The 15,428-nt window shown below is 45.0% G+C and overlaps 2 protein-coding genes across 4 annotated transcripts in view; both read left to right on the top strand.

Moving 5' to 3' along the window:
• Positions 1–6,132, top strand: part of LOC119224662 (dematin-like) — a 13,483-nt gene extending 7,351 nt beyond the window's left edge. Inside the window, 9 exon segments of the mRNA XM_062562661.1 lie at positions 1–133; positions 803–906; positions 1,161–1,266; positions 2,688–2,760; positions 2,762–2,862; positions 3,167–3,174; positions 3,246–3,302; positions 3,426–3,506; positions 3,798–6,132. The exon segment at positions 1–133 is cut by the window's left edge and continues 23 nt beyond it. Coding sequence (XP_062418645.1) covers positions 1–133; positions 803–906; positions 1,161–1,266; positions 2,688–2,760; positions 2,762–2,862; positions 3,167–3,174; positions 3,246–3,302; positions 3,426–3,506; positions 3,798–3,911 — 777 coding nt within the window. The 3' untranslated portion in view covers positions 3,912–6,132.
• Positions 6,133–6,624: 492 nt separating this feature from the next.
• Positions 6,625–14,623, top strand: si:dkey-220o5.5 (actin filament-associated protein 1-like 2). Of its 3 annotated transcripts, none has more exons than XM_062562655.1 (16): positions 6,625–6,828; positions 8,550–8,702; positions 8,786–8,863; positions 8,944–9,002; positions 9,433–9,550; positions 9,982–10,196; positions 10,366–10,545; positions 10,930–11,004; positions 11,119–11,182; positions 11,598–11,824; positions 11,891–11,979; positions 12,143–12,260; positions 12,336–12,393; positions 12,464–12,630; positions 12,843–12,953; positions 14,548–14,623. In XM_062562655.1, exons 1-16 carry the CDS (start codon positions 6,813–6,815, stop codon positions 14,572–14,574), a joined length of 1,755 nt encoding a protein of 584 aa, XP_062418639.1. In that variant the 5' UTR covers positions 6,625–6,812; the 3' UTR covers positions 14,575–14,623. The 3 variants fall into 3 exon arrangements, 2 of the variants coding, with proteins under 2 accessions (XP_062418639.1, XP_037339623.2); XM_037483726.2 differs by having other exon boundaries at positions 8,941–9,002; XR_005121146.2 differs by lacking the exon at positions 14,548–14,623 and having other exon boundaries at positions 8,941–9,002; positions 12,468–12,630; positions 12,843–12,952.
• The last annotated feature ends 805 nt before the right edge of the window (positions 14,624–15,428 follow it).

Raw genomic sequence — 15,428 nt, 5'->3', positions numbered from 1 at the left:
CCCCTGGGGAAGCACATGGAGGATCTGATCATCGAGTCCTCAAAGTTCCCTGCAGCTGAGCCTCCGGACCCCAGCCTGCCCTCCAAGATAGAGACCGAGTACTGGCCCTGCCCCCCCTCCCTGGCTGTCATTGGTACCACCCAGATCGACACACACACACACACACACACACACACACACACACACACACACGCACTGAAACGGACCTGGTGCTGCATTCAGGGACCATTAGCACAAGCGTCACCAACCACCGGGCCGCACTAGTCTTTTGTCATCTCTAAACGGTTTGGTTTGTTATAAACGCCAGAGATGTAGTTATGACACATGACCTACTTATGAATAATGTTCTGTTTAATGTCATTTTTGCATGAGAACCCATGGTTATAATAATAATTATTCAAAAGTATGCAGTGTCATGAATACGTCTGTGTACAGGGAGGGGGTTTCAACGTGCAGCATTTATTGATATGATGAAATATTTTAGAACATTATACTATTTTTAGAACATAACATAATTATTCATAGTATGTATACAGTGTCACAACTACATCTCTGACGTTTAAAACAAAGCAAAATGTTTAAAAATGGGTTGAAAATTGAGCCAGTTATGGTTATTTAAAAAGTACACGTATCACACTGTGTTCATGTGACCGAGCTGACTGCAGCTACAGGGACGAGACATCTCGTCTTTGTCTTCAGTGGGCAGAGAGCTAATGTCCTCGTGTCCACTCACATGTCCTTGTTTTCTCTAATACTCTATTCTTGTCTCTTCTCTTGTCCCTCCATGTCTCCTCTCCTATAGAAAAGGAGAGCAGGAGGAAGGATCAGAGAGAAGAGGATGAGGATGAAGAGCTGAATGATGAGCTGTGGGGACTGAGAGCTCTTCAGAAACAAGAACTCAACAAGGTGCATCAGTTCTATAAAGACTAAATAACGATGATGATGTAACACCACGTAATGCAACATAATATAACACTGTTATCTAACAACATATGACAACATGCCTGTGTATGTTGTATAACATGTCATGTCATATTTCATTATTTCATTAAGGACATTATGGAACATAATGAATAATGTAACATATTGTGTAACATATAATATATAATGTAACATATTATTTAACATATAATATATGATGTAACACATTCCCTCCTTAGATTCAGTCTAATCTGGGGAGGATCATCATGAAGGAGGAGCTTCAAAAGTCCTCAGCTTCTTTGAGGAGGAAGACTCGCTCCTTACCGGACCGAAGTCAGCACACAGGTATGTCTCACCACCAGAATGAGAACATCTGTAGAATGAGAACATCTGTAGCATGGGAACATCTGTAGCATGAGACCATCTGTAGAATGAGAACATCTGTAGAATGAGAACATCTGTAGCATGATAACATCTGTAGCATGAGAACATCTGTAGCATGATAACATCTGTAGCATGAGACCATCTGTAGCATGAGAACATCTGTAGAATGAGAACATCTGTAGCATGGGAACATCTGTAGCATGAGACCATCTGTAGAATGAGAACATCTGTAGCATGGGAACATCTGTAGCATGAGACCATCTGTAGCATGAGAACATCTGTAGAATGAGAACATCTGTAGCATGGGAACATCTGTAGCATGAGACCATCTGTAGAATGAGAACATCTGTAGAATGAGAACATCTGTAGCATGAGACCATCTGTAGCATGAGAACATCTGTAGCATGAGACCATCTGTAGCATGATAACATCTGTAGCATAGGAACATCTGTAGCATGAGAACATCTGTAGCATGAGACCATCTGTAGCATGGGAATATCTGTAGCATGAGACCATCTGTAGCATGAGAACATCTGTAGAATGAGAACATCTGTAGCATGAGACCATCTGTAGCATGAGAACATCTGTAGCATGAGACCATCTGTAGCATGATAACATCTGTAGCATGAGACCATCTGTAGAATGAGAACATCTGTAGAATGAGAACATCTGTAGCATGAGACCATCTGTAGCATGGGAACATCTGTAGCATGAGACCATCTGTAGAATGAGAACATCTGTAGAATGAGAACATCTGTAGCATGAGACCATCTGTAGCATGAGAACATCTGTAGCATGAGACCATCTGTAGCATGATAACATCTGTAGCATAGGAACATCTGTAGCATGAGAACATCTGTAGCATGAGACCATCTGTAGCATGGGAACATCTGTAGCATGAGACCATCTGTAGCATGAGAACATCTGTAGAATGAGAACATCTGTAGCATGGGAACATCTGTAGCATGAGACCATCTGTAGAATGAGAACATCTGTAGCATGGGAACATCTGTAGCATGAGACCATCTGTAGAATGAGACCATCTGTAGCATGAGAACATCTGTAGCATGAGAACATCTGTAGCATGAGAACATCTGTAGAATGAGAACATCTGTAGCATGGGAACATCTGTAGCATGAGACCATCTGTAGAATGAGAACATCTGTAGAATGAGAACATCTGTAGCATGAGAACATCTGTAGAATGAGAACATCTGTAGCATGAGACCATCTGTAGCATGAGAACATCTGTAGCATGAGAACATCTGTAGCATGAGACCATCTGTAGCATGAGAACATCTGTAGCATGAGAACATCTGTAGCATGAGAACATCTGTAGCATAGTCAGTACAACAATCTCAGATTTCACTCCTCTCACCTCAGGGTCCAACGCATCCCGGCCCGTGTATTTCCCAGCATCCTCTAGGAGCGGTCTGTCCCAGGTGAGTCTCGGTGAATGGACCAATCACAGCGCAGCGCTGTAGCGTGACCCGCCTGCTTCTGCTTGTGTTTCAGCTCGACGCTGCAGAGGTCCGCTCGGCTCAGAAGACTCCGGCAGGTGAACATAAATCCTTATTTTAATCATTTCAACGGTTCAGGACACGTGTCCAATTCGCTGATGTCATTGAGGTCCAGATGTTTTCTGGTAGATTTAAAGGTCACCAGTGAAACAGACCCAAGATCAGCTTCTAAATAAACATTTGTTCATATGCAGAATATAAAAATGCTCTATTGATGTCCAGCAGTATGTGTCCACTAACTGATCGGATCATTGTCTCTAGTCTTAGTATTGATCCTGTCTCACAGATGGATTTGTACTTCATGTTTGTTGACATTTTGTTTGTTTCTCTCTCCTCCTGCAGATCTTCAGGTACGTCCACATGAGTGCTGATAGTGATGATGGTAACGGTAGTAACGCAGTGTGATGTCTGTGTGAGACAGAACGGAGACTCCAGGATGGATCGAGGGAATTCTCTCCCCAGCATGTTGGAACAAAAGGTAAACAGCTGTATGAAAGATATACGTTTATATGTAATAACATTATAATAACATAATCCTCCCTTATAATCACTGTAAGGTACAACTCGTACTGTTTAAGATGATTACATGATTGATTTCTAGATCTGCCCGTATGACGTGCTGGTGGTGACCCACAGAGGGCGCAGCAAGCTGCCCCCTGGAGTGGACCGAACCCGGCTGGAGGTAAATGTTCTAGAGGGAACCAGAACTACAGAACGAGTTCTAGAGAAAGAACCAGAGCTACAGAACGAGATCTAGAGAAAGAACCAGAACTACAGAACGAGTTCTAGAGAAGCTGCTCTGGAGGTCTTACCGATAGACGTCAGAAGTTAGCTAAGGCTAACAAGCTAGGCTAAAGCTAAAAATATGTTAAATAATGGATTGATTCTTTTTTTAATTGAATTAGGTTTAATATTTAAAATGATTTGAATGCTCTCAGTTGAAAATAATTACAACCCCCCCCATCTCCCACAGCGTCACCTCTCCCAGGAGGAGTTCTTCAGTGTCTTCGGGATGTCCATGGAGGAGTTTGATAGCCTCTCTCTCTGGAAGAGGAACGACATGAAGAAGAAAGTCTGTCTCTTCTGACCCCCCCGCCCCCCTCCCTCGTTACCCTGAGGAAGGGCAGCCTGCAGGAGGACACGGGGCAGCACGGAGCGGGTCCGTGTCCCATGACCCGTCCATGCAGACGTCTCAGTGTCATCACACACGTCAACACAACGGGACAAACACAAAGACACAGAAGACCCAACAGAGGATCTGAATATATTAACTTCTAATAACTCACATTACAGTTTGTCCGTAGATCCAGAGGATCCAAGTAAACTAACCAGCTAGTTAACATGCAAACTAGTTAGTTAACATGTAACCAGCACTTGTTACCCACTAATTACCATCACATCAGTCGTAGTCCTGATGTGACCCGGCATGTCCTCTGGGTTCCCTTAAACCCAGAGGACATGAAATATGAGACACAGAAGGTAGCTCATCACGTCCTGCTGCTGTGGGACAAAGTGAAATGTTTTCACTGGAGACTTCCAGGAGGAACCTTCGTTCCTCAATTTGAACAATATCAGGTGTCACTGAATTAATGCTATAAGCTCACATTTGAACGTTCGTTAGCTAGTTAGCAGTTAGCAGTTAGCAGTTAGCGCTGTGGATCTGAGGCTGATGGTTGAAGGTTCTGGTTTCCTCCTACTTCAGCTATTTAACTATTCAAGTTCTGACCCGGTATCAGGGGACGAATCAGATCAAACTTCTTCTGGTCTTTTTTTCACTAATTCAGCCAAACCCACTGCCCTGTTTTATCTCAGCACACACACACATATATATATATATATCTATATCTATATATATATATATATATAGATCTATAGATCTATCTGTATATTAGTGACAGAACAACGTGCAGCTATTTTCTAGTGACTCACAGAGAAGCATGTTTGTTATTCAACATCTAAATAGAAAAATGTTAAGAAGTGAGACGACAGATGGAATTAAAGACTAAAGGACGAACTGAGGCTGGCCAGATGCATGATGGGAAACCGCAGGAGCCTCCAAACGTAGTGATGAGAATGAGGACAGTCATCAGGAGGGACATCTGCTACCACACAAAGAAGACGTTTTTATTTAAAAATAATTCATTTTGAAAATTGACCAGAATCTAATTCCTAATTTCGTGCCCCCCCCCCCCCCCAAGAAAACGGTCCGTGAGGGATTAAAGGTTGGGGCTGGACTGAAGAGCATCTAAAGGAGGAAGGTGCTTCATCTTCAGCAGTCAGACTGTAAACAAGGGTTCATCTTCATCACCATCATCCTCATCCTGACCATAATCTCCATCATCATCATCTTCCTTTATGCATCTTCCTCCCTGAGTGTGAACATTTCAAATGAAATCCGTTAGAGATGGTATAATTATAATATAATATAACAAATACATGTATATCATACCTATTGCATATATATGATAATGTGATAATTGTGTATATATTCAGTACCAGTCAAAAGTCTGGACACATTTTCTAATTCAATTCAATGAGTCCAATCCTTTGACTGGTACTGTACATATACACATAATATACATATAATATACACATAATATACATATAATATACACATAATATATACAGGTCGTGTATGTGTACATTAGATGTACTTTCTGCTCTCAGACTGTGTTTTTATTGTAAAGGTAAAATGAGCAGCACCTTTAGCGGTTCAGAGCCGCGTGACGTTCAGGGACCCCTCCCCACAGTCAGTCAGGACAAACTCACCTTGCCGCAATCGCCAAAATACCAGCGCCGTATCCTGCTCACCGCCACGTCTGCCTCCCGTATCCATGGAAACAATAGAGAGGTCATGTGACTGAAGTGAGCGAGTGGTTTGATGATTGTTTGTGTTTTGGGTTGGAAACAGGAAGTGGGTTGATGTGACGATTGCCATGACAACACAACGATTGTTCCATGTTTTGTTTCTTCTTTTGTACTTTTGGTTTTTTTCTTTAAGTGAATTATCTCACGCAGAGCGACTTTGAGGGCGTGTCAGGTATTATGCATGATGTCAAGGTGATGATGTCATACATTTGTATCAAGACGCCAGCAGGTAAATGCTTCTTTGGACTGAGGTCAGAGGTCAGGCTGAGGTCAAGAGTCACAATAAGGTCAGAGGTCTCTGCTGCTGGACTGTGGACTATTGGATGAAGATGTGATTGTTGTTGTTGTTGTTGTTGTTCTCATATCTGGATGCAGATGATGTAACAGATGAAAGGTGATGTGAATGACTTATAGTTACAATAAAGAGCGTTTGGATTTGCTTTGATCTCATCATTAACGACTAAAAGCATTAAGTCCTAATTAAATAAAATGAACATGAGACAAACAGGTAAATAAAAGAATATCAAAGTAACTGAATAGTATGTGAAGATAAAAGGGACTAAATCTAAGTCATTATATTTCAAATTATACATCAGTAATTACTGTTAAGTAACAGCTTCACTTCATCGGAATCTGTGCAAATCTGTGCTTTTGAATTTAAATTTGAATTTCCTTTCACTGAAATGATGTCACTGCTTCATGGTGTCTTTCTATAAAGTATGTTTTTAATAATTATCTCTATTTTATTCCTTTTCTAAATGCGTATTGAAAGAAATACTTTAAATATATTTGATATTTATATATTAAAACACCACTGAGGACAGAAGTCCACTTGAACGTGCTTGAACCCTCCAGCCAGCGTCTTTGTCCTCCTGGTGGTGGGTGTGTCCCTCCCTCCCCCCCCCGCGCGTCACTAGGGGGACGGACGGAGACGAAGCTCACACCGACCTCCGAGAGGACACGGAGGACGTCTACATGGTAACTGAAGAGGTCTCCAGAGACAGAGTGAGACTGTGAGGAGGTCTTTGTAGAAGCTGAGGACGTCTTTGTGTGGGTTGGATGTTTGGAGCTCTGGAGACATGAGTCAGAAGAGCAGCAGCTCCTGAGAGGACGGACAGACATGGACAAGCAGAAAGGTACGAGTGACTCACAGCGTGTCAATCAATGAATGAACTCCAAGTAATGATGGACACCGTGTTGTTGACCTGTTTGTAGTGGTTCTGTTGTCCAGTGTGTGTTGTTTTTGCTTTGTTGTTATTTATCATCTGTTCATACTTTGTGTTGTCTGCTACTTCTTGATATCATTTATGAATTCATTTTATTTTGTAAAGCCCAAAAATTACAAATGATCCTCAGAGGGCTTTACAGGGTGAAGACATGTGACGTCCTGTGTCCCCAAAGCGTCCCATCGGCACAGGGACGAGTCCCCGGACCGCATGCTGAGTAACATACAAACCTTAAACTGAGTGTGAGGTCTTTATCACACCGGTGGTATGTTAACTACCCTCATCATCATCATCATCATCACTTCCTCCTCAGGGGCCCGAGATGATGGTTTGTTTAGACTGACTTCTAGTTTCAGTGAGGAACCTTCTTAAGAAGGAAGGACACGCTCAAATACTCACACACACACACACACACACACAAAGACACACACACACAAAGACACACACACAAAGACACAAAGACACACCTCATATTTCAATGTGAGTGTGTTTCATGGTTTTTCTTGTCTTTGCAAGTTACCTTCCTTGTGTGTGTGTGTGTGTGTGTCTGTGTGTGTGTGTGTGTGTCTTTGTGTGTGTGTGTGTGTTTGTGTGTGTGTTTTTGTGTGTGTGTGTGTCTTTGTGTGTGTGTGTAGCATCAAAGCCGGAGACAGGAAGTGATGTCGATGGTCAGATAAGCAGCGTTCAGGAACACATTCTTTCTCTTTGTGATGTGAGACCATGTTGTGTTGCTGTTGTTGTGTGAGGGAGGTGAGGGAGGGGGAGGGAGGGGGAGGGAAGGGGGGGTCGGGGTCAGCTGGTGGGGGAGGTTGATGAGAAGCTACTCTCCCACTCCCTCAGAGGGTGAATGGAGCTCTCACACAAACACCTTCTGTCTCTCTGCGTTCTCCACATGCCTCCCGCCCTCACTCATTCACACTGTTCTCACATCAGCTGTGGCACTGCGTCATCGCCGTGGCAACAGGAGACAACAGGCATCCTGTTTAGAGCTCTGCACCAGGAGCTGCTCACGTTCTCTGTGGATGCATGATGCACTCAGAGCATGCGTGTCATAGGGTACCCTGGAGGTTCTCCAGAAGGTTCTACTGTAGAGGGTCTCCAGAAGGTTCTACTGTAGAAGTTCTCCAGAAGGTTCTACTGTAGAAGTTCTCCACAAGGTTCTACTGTAGAGGTTCTCCACAAGGTTCTACTGTAGAAGTTCTCCAGAAGGTTCTACTGTAGAGGTTCTCCACAAGGTTCTACTGTAGAGGTTCTCCACAAGGTTCTACTGTAGAAGTTCTCCACAAGGTTCTACTGTAGAGGTTCTCCACAAGGTTCTACTGTAGAAGTTCTCCACAAGGTTCTACTGTAGAGGTTCTCCACAAGGTTCTACTGTAGAGGTTCTCCACAAGGTTCTACTCTAGACCTTCTCCACAAGGTTCTACTCTAGAGGGTCTCCAGAAGGTTCTGTCGCGTTTCAAATTAATTAATAAATAGATTTAAAGGTTTCAGCTCAAACTTTATTTTAAATGTAAACAGCAACAAGGTTTCACACGTGAGAATCTGGAGTAAGAAGTACTTCCATGAGTAGACAGAGGCGTGAGATGAAGGTACTTGGTGCTGTGAGCGTTGTCCTCGTCTCTGTCTCCCAGTGCTGGCCCAGCTGATCTGGGACCTGTCGTCCTTCCTCTCGGCGCTGGACGCAGAGAGCCTGAGTGAGGCGGCGCGCGCCAACAAGGAGGACATCTCAGGACTGCTGTCCTCCCTGCAGACGGACAGGCCTGCTGTGGACAGTCCTTCCACGAGTACTTCTACTACTTCACTAAACTACCATCACATGCACGTACATGTCCTCCCTGAAGGAGCCTCACTGCTCTCTGTTTCCCAGTGGAAGACGCCGAGTACATGATCATGAGCTGCCCATCGTCGTCTCCTAGCAACCAGCCAGCAGGCCCACCTGGGACAGGTACCGCTGTGGACACTGTGATGGACGCCATGAGGACACGTGGCGGTGATGATCAAGTTGTCTTCCTGTTTGTCCAGAAGCTGTTTCGTCCTCTGAGCTGCTCCCGGATCAGATCTCACCTGCGTGGCCGAGAGACGCGGTGAGTCATCACTCCTCAGGCTGTTGCATGCTGGGTAACACACTACGTCTACATGGTGAGAGGTGTGTGTGTCCGTGTGAGACAGGATGTTCAATGTTTACAAGAAGGCCATCTCCCCTTCATCTGTCCTCCTATTGGCTGAGAGCTCTGCAGAGGGAGGAAGTGGTCACTGATGGAGGATGATTAGCATCTGGTCTACGTGAAGGACACACACACACACACACACACACACACACACACACACACACACACACACACACACTCACACTCACACACACTCACACGTTATCCAGAGTAATGATGATGTGGGGCTCCAGGGTTTGGGAAAAAATTGCACTCTGCGCTACGGTTGGGGGACCGTCGTCGCCATGGTTACCATTATGACCCGGAAGCAGGAAGTCTATTTAAGGAGGGGCCCGTTGTCTTTCAGGACCTCGTGGTCCCGCCTCTTCCTCCAGGAGGTCCAGGAGGTGATGATGAAGACGATGATGACGAAGATGCCTACGAGGAGGCCGAACCTTACAGAACAAACAGCACGTGCATCACCGGTACCACACACACACACACATCTACAAACACACACACACACACACATCTACAAACACACACACACACACACGTCTACAAACACACACACACGCACAGACACACACACACACACACACATCTACAAACACACACACACACACACACACACATCTACAAACACACACACACACACACACACACATCTACAAACACACACACACACACACGTCTACAAACACACACACACGCACACACAGACACACACACACATCTACAAACACACACACACACACACACACACATCTACAAACACACACACACACACACACACACATCTACAAACACACACACACACGTCTACAAACACACACACACGCACACACAGACACACACACACAGACACACACACACACATGAATGCGCACACGCCGCGTTGTGTCTCGTCCCTCAGAGAAGGCGGAGTCAGAGAGTAGTCACTACGAGTCCTACGGGGAGGAAGATGAAGATGAGCCTGTGACGGACAGGGCTCACTACATCCAATGGAGCGCCTCCCAGCCCTGCCTAAGACCCGCCCCCGAGTCCCGTCTCTGTGGTTACCTGTGGAGGAGGAAGTGGCTCGGCCAGTGGAGCAAACAGCTGTTCCTCATCAGGAGGGAGGAGCTGCTGGTGAGTACCTTCTACGTAGTACTAGTACTGTAGTACTCTATTCTAATACTGCACTCTAGTACGCTAGTACTGTACATACACATACACTACTGTACCCCAGTACTGTATCTAGATATATAGATGTGTGTGTGTCTCTCTGTGTGTGTGTGTGTGTGTGTGTGTGTCTCAGGGCTACAAGTGTCCTCAGGACCTTCTCCCCCAGCTGGAGGTGGACCTGCGCGGCTGTCGCCTCGTCTCCAAGCCGCGGCGCAGCAGGAGGATCCAGCACCAGATCCAACTGGTTCCACTGGGCTCAGAGAGGCTGGTTCTGGGCTTCAGCAGCTTCCAGCAGGCCGAGGAGTGGAGGAAGGTCAGAGGTCACTAAATACTCAATGATATGCTTTTACTCTGTTTAAGTCCCTTCAGCTGTTGGTCGTGATAGAAACACACAATTCAAATGATAAGGAAATATTATTATTATATTTAATGCTGTACATTTTATTTATTTATTGTACATAACGTTGTAATTTCCTCGTTTTAAAGACGCAGAGCCTGAACACATCATGTGACTGTAGAGAACCTTCGCTGTTAGCCGTTAGCCGTTAGCTGTTAGCTGTTAGCCGTTGTGTTTGCTGCTAACGCTACCAGCTCCTCCGCTGGTTGGTTGTTGATGATGTCACGTGATCAGAGATCAGATTGTGCGGGTGGGCCCTGAAGGCATCACGTCCTGGTGTCCTCCTGCTGGTGTCTGCAGGTGATCGAGGAGGTGAGGATTGGAGGCGAGATGGAGACGTCTCTGACCCGATCGGACCTGCTGTCCTCCTGCAGGGTGAGACTATGATTATATGTGTGTATATATACATACATGTGTATATATATACACACATACATGTGTATAGGTAGTATCACAGAACTATAACACCTGACGATGTGGTGTCTTCAGTCCAGTTGGGTCCACGTGGACTCAGAGGAGAAGAAACCTTTCAGCAGGATCAACAAACACAAAGGTACTCATCAGCTGGTCCTAGTACTAGCAGTAGTAGTATTAGTAGCAGTAGTAGTAGTATCAGTATCAGTATAGTAGAAGCCACCTTCTACAATCTGTACTAGTACATCATAATATGTTTACTTTCATAATCTAAATCTGTCATCTATTTGTTTCATTCAATTTTATGTTTTTTACTTTTTTTAAATCTCTTTATTAGACATTTGAAACATTCTCTCTATTGACCTTTTTAAAAAATCTATTTTTCCTTTTTATTTCATCCACCTGTTCATTTTGAATGTACTTAATCATTTGTTTTATTCACAATTAGAAGGTAAAAGTACAAGATACCCTCCAGTAGAAATACTCAAGTGAAGTAAAAGTACAAGTGACCTTGTGGTCGTGACCTCTGACCTCGCGGTGCCTTTGATTGACAGGTGTCCTCAGCGTGCTGATGAACTGTCAGTGGCAGAGTCTGCTGTGTCGGGTGGAGGCGGGTCTTCTCAACATGTTCGGCGAGGAGGAGGAGGAGGAGGAGGAGGAGGAGAGAGCGCCTCAGTACACGGTCCAGCTGAGAGGATGTGATGTCACAGACGGACCCGACACGGCGCGCTCCCCCCGCATCACACTGAGCATGCTCGGTGACCAGCTGGCCGTGCTGGAGGTGAGCCAGACAGGAAGTGCTCCTTTTGGACCCATCGACCTTCTCACGTGTGCTTCCTTCCTGCAGTTCAGCAGTTCAGGGGAGAAGCAGCGGTGGTTGAAGCTGCTGCAGGACGGAGCCTCCGTCACCCAGGAGACCACAGGTGGAGCTCTCAGGTGGGACTCTGCTAGTGACCATATGTACTTTATACTGATTATATTTACCATGTATTTTTGTCATCGCTTCCTTTCGTCCTCTCCTTTGTCGTCTTGTTCCTCTTGTTGTCCTTCTGCCTCCTCTTCTCCTCCTCTGGTGTTACTTGTGTTGTTGTCTCCTCAGTGGGCTCCAGACTAGAAGGTTCCCCACCTCCAACCCCTACATGGTGGACCCCTTCTCTCTGAGTGGACCGGTCCCGGAGCAGCCCATCTACTGCAACACCTCCGTCCTGGAGCACATGGTACGGACCTGGACTTGGTTCAAAGGTAATGAAGATGATTCAAAGTTAGAACAATCGGTGTTTGTGTGGCTTCAGGCTCCAGTCGGCTGCGTCTGGTCCGGAGCCTCCACGAGCAACAGGAACAACAACAGCAGTGAGTCCCAGCGTGTAAACAAACAAACAACAACAACAGCCCTTTGAGCTTAAGTCCCCGAATGCTTCAGACAGGAAGGGGGCGGAGGTGGAGCGCGGCGTTCAGAAGCTGGAGCTGACGGGGGCCAGGACGGTGCCGCTGAGGGCGGAGTCAGAGAGCAACCTGGCGTGTGCGGGGCTCAAAAACAAGCGCACCTCTTTCAGACAGTCGCTGGCCATCTGCAGTGAGCGCGCCCAGGTCATTAAAGACGTCCCTTCATTCTTTATGTGTAAAGCGTTTATGTAAAATATATTAATATAATAAACATTCATATGCATAACATGTGGATTCAGAGCATACAAGTACTAGAACTGGACAGAACCTGTTCTAACACTGCCCACTGGTCCCTGCTGGTCTCTGCTGGTCTCTACTGGTCTCTACTGGTCCCTGCTGGTCTCTGCTGGTCTTAGGCGGGTTTCCTGAACCCTCTGCTGCGTCGCACGGCCTCGGCTAAGATCTCCCTGAGACGCACTCCTTCATCTCTGTTCATCGAGCATGGGAAGGTCTTCCAGAGGAGGAAGGTGAGCATCTCTCTTCACTGCTTCCTGTTCTCACCTCACTGCTTCCTGTTCTCACCTCACTGCTTCCTGTTCTCTCCTCACTGCTTCCCGTTCTCACCTCACTGCTTCCTGTTCTCACCTCACTGCTTCCCGTTCTCACCTCACTGCTTCCTGTTCTCTCCTCACTGCTTCCCGTTCTCACCTCACTGCTTCCCGTTCTCTACTCACTGCTTCCTGTTCTCTCCTTAATGCTTCCTGTTCTCTCCTCACTGCTTCCTGTTCTCTCCTTAATGCTTCCTGTTCTCTCCTCACTGCTTCCTGTTCTCTCCTTAATGCTTCCTGTTCTCTCCTCACTGCTTCCTGTTCTCACCTCACTGCTTTCCGTTCTCACCTCACTGCTTCCTGTTCTCTCCTCACTGCTTCCCGTTCTCACCTCACTGCTTCCCGTTCTCTCCTCACTGCTTCCTGTTCTCTCCTTAATGCTTCCTGTTCTCTCCTTAATGCTTCCTGTTCTCTCCTCACTGCTTCCTGTTCTCTCCTTAATGCTTCCTGTTCTCTCCTCACTGCTTCCTGTTCTCTCCTTAATGCTTCCTGTTCTCTCCTCACTGCTTCCTGTTCTCTCCTTAATGCTTCCTGTTCTCTCCTCACTGCTTCCTGTTCTCACCTCACTGCTTTCCGTTCTCACCTCACTGCTTCCCGTTCTCTCCTCACTGCTTCCTGTTCTCTCCTCACTGCTTCCCGTTCTCACCTCACTGCTTCCCGTTCTCTCCTCACTGCTTCCTGTTCTCTCCTTAATGCTTCCTGTTCTCTCCTTAATGCTTCCTGTTCTCTCCTCACTGCTTCCTGTTCTCTCCTTAATGCTTCCTGTTCTCTCCTCACTGCTTCCTGTTCTCTCCTTAATGCTTCCTGTTCTCTCCTCACTGCTTCCTGTTCTCTCCTTAATGCTTCCTGTTCTCTCCTCACTGCTTCCGGTTCTCACCTCACTGCTTTCCGTTCTCACCTCACTGCTTCCTGTTCTCTCCTCACTGCTTCCCGTTCTCACCTCACTGCTTCCCGTTCTCTCCTCGCTGCTTCCTGTTCTCTCCTTAATGCTTCCTGTTCTCTCCTCACTGCTTCCTGTTCTCTCCTTAATGCTTCCTGTTCTCTCCTCACTGCTTCCTGTTCTCTCCTTAATGCTTCCTGTTCTCTCCTCACTGCTTCCTGTTCTCTCCTCACTGCTTCCTGTTCTCTCCTTAATGCTTCCTGTTCTCTCCTCACTGCTTCCTGTTCTCTCCTCACTGCTTCCTGTTCTCTCCTTAATGCTTCCTGTTCTCTCCTCACTGCTTTGTTTTTTATTATGTCAAATTGCACACATTCATGTCGTAGTAGTTAATTAATAACTTTATAGCATGAAGCTTCATCGTAGCACAACAATCACCATCGTCTGTAGTAATAACCACGTAACAACAGATAATGGTGATTGTAATGTTGTACTTCAGTGTAGCTTTAAATGAATCTTCTCGATGACTCGGTCTGAATGCAAAGATGCAACATTTTACTTCTCGTTGTTTTTAGAAACGTACAATGACAACATTCACATCACACCCATCATGCAGCCCTTTTTCTGTTTATACAGGAATGGGAAACCAAAGCTGCTCCTTAAATCATCATCATCATCATTACCACCACCATCATCATCATCATCACCACCATCATCACCACATCGCCACCATCATCATCATCATCACCACATCATCATCTTCGTGAAGCTCAAAATCCACCACAAACCAACAGATGAGGTCACGTTTTCTCCAGAGCGAACACGGACACAGTCTGACCAAGTGGAGACAACATGACGTCATCTGTTGTTTTGTGGTTGAAGCATCGAGTCTTTTGGACGCTGCATCTTGGTTTTTAAGATGGAGAAATAAGACATCTTTAGGCAACTATTACTGATAACCTTGATCAAAGGGTTAAAGCTGTAAAAAGAAAACACAAACAACAACCAGATGATCAGCTGTGTGTAGCTAGTTTGAACATTTGTCCATTCGGGTTCATTTTAGTCCATAAAGGACAAACTATATTTTTTATATTAACTCCATACGAAGACAGAGCTGCTGTTTCATCTGTAAAGCAGAAATCTACTGTGTTTTCACTTTTACCATTGATTAGTTTTAAATATTATCTCTTTCATTATTTTTTCACACGTGGTCTTCACAATGTTATAATATAATAATTTGCACATTCTTATTTAGTTATTTACATGACTGAATTTATTTTGTATCATTGTTTTATAATAATCTCAGAAGAAATACTGAAGTATTACAAACTCACTTTTACAAATGTCTTTATATGCTTAAAATCACTTGTGTAAAATGTTTAAATTTAATATTTATATTATATCCCATTATGTTATGTTACATATTTTAAATTAAAGTAAAAGTAGTAAAACTACAGTGTAAAAATACCTCAATTGGAACTTTGAGTCTACTTTTACAGTATATATTTTCAGTGTGT

This window comes from Pungitius pungitius, chromosome 5 (genome assembly GCF_949316345.1).
Source record: "Pungitius pungitius chromosome 5, fPunPun2.1, whole genome shotgun sequence".
Lineage (NCBI taxonomy): Eukaryota > Metazoa > Chordata > Actinopteri > Perciformes > Gasterosteidae > Pungitius > Pungitius pungitius.
Note: the sequence above shows the minus strand (reverse complement) of the source record. Positions and strands in the feature narration are given on the sequence as shown.